Source organism: Triticum dicoccoides, chromosome 3A, assembly GCF_002162155.2.
Source record: "Triticum dicoccoides isolate Atlit2015 ecotype Zavitan chromosome 3A, WEW_v2.0, whole genome shotgun sequence".
In the NCBI taxonomy this organism is placed as follows: domain Eukaryota; kingdom Viridiplantae; phylum Streptophyta; class Magnoliopsida; order Poales; family Poaceae; genus Triticum; species Triticum dicoccoides.
In genome coordinates, this window is record NC_041384.1 from 705224049 (window position 1) to 705229792 (window position 5744).

A 5744-nucleotide genomic window follows, 5' to 3' on the forward strand; every position below is an offset into this window, starting at 1 on the left:
GGCCCATGTAACAGCAGCGCGGCCCAAGCTAACAAACGTTGCTGTTATTCAATAGTAGTAGCGTGTTTTCTACCCAGCGCTACTGGTAAATACTAGTAGCGTGGGGTCAAAAACAGGCGCTACTGGTAAACTTCTACCTATAAGCATTTTCCTATTAGTGAATGGAGGGATGCCCCGCCGCCACTAGCCTCCCCCCCCCCCCACCTGGACTTTGACAGACGGTGATTTGGCGGCGGCGACAGCATGGAGGCAGCGTAACCCTAGATGGGTTCGGTGAACCATGATACATAATTGCTTTATGATCTGAACAGCGAAATTAACATACTCAACTTTTTCTCTCTAAAACTAATAATGCCTCACATCTATTGACCAGCTATAGGCAGAGCCTGACAAGGACATGGGTGTACATTTGTAAACTCATTAGTTTCTAAACAATAGTTCAAATCTCCTAATTAATGTTATAATTAATTAGTAGAATACCATCTTTTTTAGCCATGCACATCCAATTTGAAAATCTTGCCTCCACCATCGAACCTAGCGGTACATACTACCATGTAAAATAAAATAAATGAACATGAGGCTCCCTAGGGTCTGGTCATCTTTCACCTCCTGAACGGGACGATGGAGCATCGCCATTCTTGCCTCTCCATCGCCAGAGATAACCAGTCGTTGTTGATGATGGACGAGCAGTCGCCAAGTCCACACTCCTAACGAACTACTGGCCCGGAGAAGTAACCACCAAACTAGATATTCATATGGTAGATCAGGTCTTCCCCGCACTCCCATGCCGGTTGTGGAAAAGGAGGGGTGGCGACCTACCCACCAGATGAGAGGTGCTAGCATGGTGCCTCCAGAAAATCTCCTCTCTAGGGTTTGGAGAGGAGAGTATGGTTTCGGAAGAACATTTCATGATGTTAGTTAACAAGACGGGTCATCATCTCAAGCAAGGCCAAAAATGTTTCCTCTCATCCCCAGAAGCGACTCCCAAGTGACTGGGGTTTCCCCGCCTCCGGCGGTGGCGCTACCAATAAGCCTCAGGTCCTGTGGCCTTATGGTCATGGAGGCGACTTGCCGCGTCAGAGGGCTCCTGGTCGGTTTAGGTGCTTTTTTCATTTGTGTAGGCTTTTTGACCCGCTCAAGCACGCGAGGTGGCAGCGACTCCCTAAAAAGGAGGAATGTTCTCCCCACGCAGCCCCCGGCCCGGCGGTGCGTCTAGCATCATTGGAGGACGTGTGGAGGTGTGTCTCCGACAGATCTCATGGGATTTGATCGGTGATGGCTCGAGAATTTTGAATATTTGAGATGAGTTTTCATTTGGTTTTCAATGGATTCATATAACATCTCCTTTATTTCTAACGCTAATCCTCCAAGAGATAAGAAAACCCATTTTTCCATTGTTCCAAGTCACCTTAAATAACCTCACCTCCATCTTTCATAGCATTGCCTTTATTTTCCATGTACATCCCAGCGAGTGACTCCGTCATCACTAGGTAACAATGAGTGAAGATATTTTTAGTATGAGAATTTAGAAGCCCACATCCAGATTTCTTTAAATAGACACTTTCTTGTTTTACCAACAAAATTAGATGAATATGAGTGCCAAATGATGGATGGCTCCAACGGCAAAGGGAACTGCTAGGTGGTCTCCCCCGCCACCGGGTTGGGCTAAACTAAGTATTGTTGCAAGCTTTGGCCTCTTTTCGTGCTCCGCAGCCTTCCGAGCAGTTGGGAGCAACTGCAGGGGAGGAGTGCTAATGGTGGCTGCGGTAACTAGTCGGTGATGTCATGATCCTGACGAAGTGGATGGATTAGAGTGTGTGCAGGGCATTAAACTTTTCCGGAACGAGCTATTATATCTTGATCATTGAGTCGGATAGCTTGTCACTCATTAAGATCATTGCTATGTCACAATTACAAGGAGGTCTAGGGGATGATATCATTGTTGCGGAATGTTCTATACACCATAGGGAGAAAATAAAAGGTGCTCACTCTTTGGCGCAGGTAGCTTCTAGGAGTGCAACCTGATCCATCTGGATCCTAGATGTACCATCTGCTATTATATGCAGTATCATCAATTAATGAAACCCCTTGTTCGAACAAAATACTAGCTTTGTTGAAAAATTATGTTGAAATCCTAGACAGTTCAACAAAAACTATTGGAGACTGGAGAACATTATTCATCTTGAAATGAAATGAAATTTGAGAGTTTCAGAAAGTCTAAGAACAACCAGAACTATCAAAAAAAATGACAAGCTTTCAAAAAAAATCAGTCCATGACTTCACAAAATAAGTAAGAATTTTGACCCCAAAAGAAAGGAACTTTGGAGAACCATACTTAAAAAGATATGTCAATATTGAAAGGACAACATTGGAATAACAATTTCTGCCATTGTGATCAATGGAAATGAAGTTCCAAAGTTCTAAAGATAACTTTCTAATCAAACAAGTGGATCATGCAACAAAAATGAAAATGTAATGAAAATATAAATATAAGAAAATTAGACCATGCACCTTCCCACCATTCATGACTTCATGGCGTAAAGTCATGATAGGTTCGACATAGTAGCGCTTGTGATGATCACCACTCGCTCAAGGCAATGTGTGGATGACCGAGGATGTGAAAGATATTGGGGTGTGATTTCACAATGGGGGTTCGTAGCCTTGGAACTCCCTAGAGGCACTACCTAGCGAGAGAAGTTTATGCAAAACGAAAGCGGTGGATGTGATTTATATGTTACATGACTGGCGCCTTTAGTGAAACGACATGTATGATTGAAATGATAATTTTCGGCATTTAACCATAAGTGAGCAACTTATGTTACATAACCATAACACGTGCAAAGAGCTTCCATTGCAAGTCATTTGGCCAAAATATTGGTATATAACTTAATACATATAAATAGTGATACATTGACATGTAACATTCTTGGAATATATCATAAACACTAGTACATTTTCCACAAGAACAATGAAGCCCTTATTTGATAATATGTAAGATAATAACAAATAAATGAAAAAAGAGTCACAATACATTAGGTTGGGCTCCATTTTTTTAGATTCCTCGCATGAAGGGACTAGGGGTAGGCATTGCCATACCCAGATCCAGCACCTTTGCCTGCACCATGCCCACCATTTCTTCCTCCGCCATTACCACCACCGTTTCCACCAGCATCTGCATTTGTACTACCTTGTCTATACCAATTGTTAGTAGCAGTAGCTGAGCCGGAACCAGTGCCACTACCAGCCCCATACCCACTAGATCCTTGATAACCACTAGCTTGCCCTCCACCACCACCGCCACCGGCACCGCCAGCGCTAGTATATCCACCATAGCCACCACCATAAGGATATGAAGATCCTTGACTATATTGACTAGAACCGGAGCCAGAGCCGGACCCGCTACCATATCCAGTTCCACCATTTTGGCCGCCGCCTCCACCGCCACCTCCACCTCCACCGCTTGCATGGCTACCACTATTAGAACTCACGCCAGACCCAGTTCCACTCCCAGCACCCGAGCCACCACCACTCACAGTTCCCCCACCCTCTCCTCCTCCCGCTCCCGTTCCCGTGGCGCTTCCACTGCCGAATCTAACCACCCTTGCAGCATTGGCCAGTCCAATGCTCAAGAGGACAACATAGCCGAGGGCTACTAGCTTTGTGCCTACCATTGTGTGTGTTTTATGGAAGTGTGTACTCTTGCAAGATGAGGTGAGTTCCAAGTGAAAGATCGTATGGACATTTATAGTGGTGCTTGCGGCCATGCATGCTGGGGGTGGAGGTTGGAGTTTTTGACAAAGTCATGTCTGAACTCAAGTGGAGGCTTAGAATAATTAGCGCCTTAATTGGTGCAGGTAAAAGTAAACGATGATGACTGACTGCTAATCGTGATCGCATCGGCGTGGGTTCAACAGTTGTAAGACACATGCAAGCATCCAGTGACGAGCAGAGGAGCGAGGCAACCTCGAAGTTTCCGTAGTTCAGTTTGGAGTGGAAGTAAACGACGACTCCACCCATGTAATCGAGTTGTTGGGTCAAGTAGCCGTGCATGAAGAATTGATTAGCAGATGATCAAGTTCAAGTGGACGGCAAAATCCGTATAAATGCTTTAGCTCTAATGTCCGGGCCAGTATTAGCCGATGGTTAGTACACCGTATTGATGCCCGGACTAGTTAAAGTTAATAGCTGAACCGGTCCATAGCTTTGGACCTATATGACTTTGCTATTGCTGGCGTGTTTTTATGTGCGTGACTTTGTGTTAGTTGTGTGTATCCTAATTATGCAGAGGCTGGGTGTGTGCTCATTGTGTTTGTATCATCTTGATGCTACATTTTGAGTTAATAAAATCCACCCTTTGTTGGAAAAATAGCTGAACCGGCTGTATTCCGGCGAGATGCTCTAGCTCCAAAGGTTGTGAACCCGAGATACATTACACAGCTGCTTCTTCATCAACTGAACGAAAATGTACGGCAACGCTGCTTTGTGAGCCGAGATGATCTAGCAACGAGTGGTAGTCGGAGCACCAAACAGCAAAGGGAAGCAGCCGGCACTGCCACGTCAGCAAAATCTACAAACCCTCACCTCATCGGATAGATAGGCCGACAGAAATCAATGACAACGAGCCATCGAACCATCGAAGCCGACATTGTCAAGATGGCGGGGAGGCTCGAGGAAATTTTATTCGCCAGACCGACGGCACTGCCACGCAATGCTAGTAAAAGCATCAAAGAGGGGAATACTAGAGATCCATCTGGTAGATCGGGGCTTCCCCGCACTCTCATATGAGACATGGAGGAGGCGGTGACCTACCGCCGGACAAGCAATGGCGGCGTGGTGCATCTAGAAAATCACCTCTCTAGGGTTTGAGAGGCGAGAACGGTTCCGGAAAAACCGGTGGTGCGGTTAGTTAACTAGATGGATCATCACAAGTAACACAATTAACTAGTTTTGCTTTTGCAGACAAAACTTACTATCTATTCATCTTCAATCATGGCAGTACAACAAACAGTAGAAAAAAAATAAAAATTACATGCAGATTCATAGACCACCTAGCGACGACTACAAGCACTGAAGCGAGCCGAAGGCGCGCCGCCATAAATGCCTCTCCCTCGTCGGAGCCAGGCAGAACTTGTTGTAGTAGATAGTCAGAAAGTCGTCGTGTTAAGGCCCCATAGGATCAGCGCATCAGAACAGCAACCGCCACCATTGAAGTGTATCGTAGATCGGAAGAATCCAACCTAAAGACACACGAACGTAGACGAACTACGACAAGATCCGAGCAAATGCACCAGGGACAGATCCACTGGAGACACATCTCCACACGCCCACCGACAATGCTAGATGCACCACCGGGACGAGGACTGGGCGGGGAGGACCTTATTCCATCTTCAGGGAGCCGCCACCTGCTCTTCTTCTTGAGCAGGACACAAATCCTAACAAAATTCAAAGGAACATCTAAAGATGGAACCCTCCTGCCGGCAAGGATCAGGATCCACCGCGCCGCCTTGGCCCTAAGGCCACGGGAGACAAGGTGGACCGCCGCTGACGCCGATGGGAAACAAAGAAAACTTAGCCTTTTCTTGGGGTGGCATACGCAACATAATTAACTAGTTTGATGTCACACAAAAAATCAGCTAGCTTAAATTTCAGAGAAAAACCAGCCAGGTTACCTTACAAAATCCCAATAAAATACCGTTGTTTGATCTTCCAACATTCTTTCATTTTAGTTTCATGTATTTTTTTTC

General features: G+C 45.6%; 1 protein-coding gene across 1 annotated transcript; it reads right to left on the minus strand.

The window, feature by feature from the left end:
* Positions 1-2861: 2861 nt before the first annotated feature.
* On the minus strand, positions 2862-3698 carry LOC119270343 (glycine-rich cell wall structural protein 2-like). Its single transcript, XM_037552352.1, has one exon. The coding sequence runs from the start codon at positions 3669-3671 to the stop codon at positions 3075-3077; it is 597 nt and encodes a 198-aa protein (XP_037408249.1). The 5' UTR covers positions 3672-3698; the 3' UTR covers positions 2862-3074.
* Positions 3699-5744: the final 2046 nt, after the last annotated feature.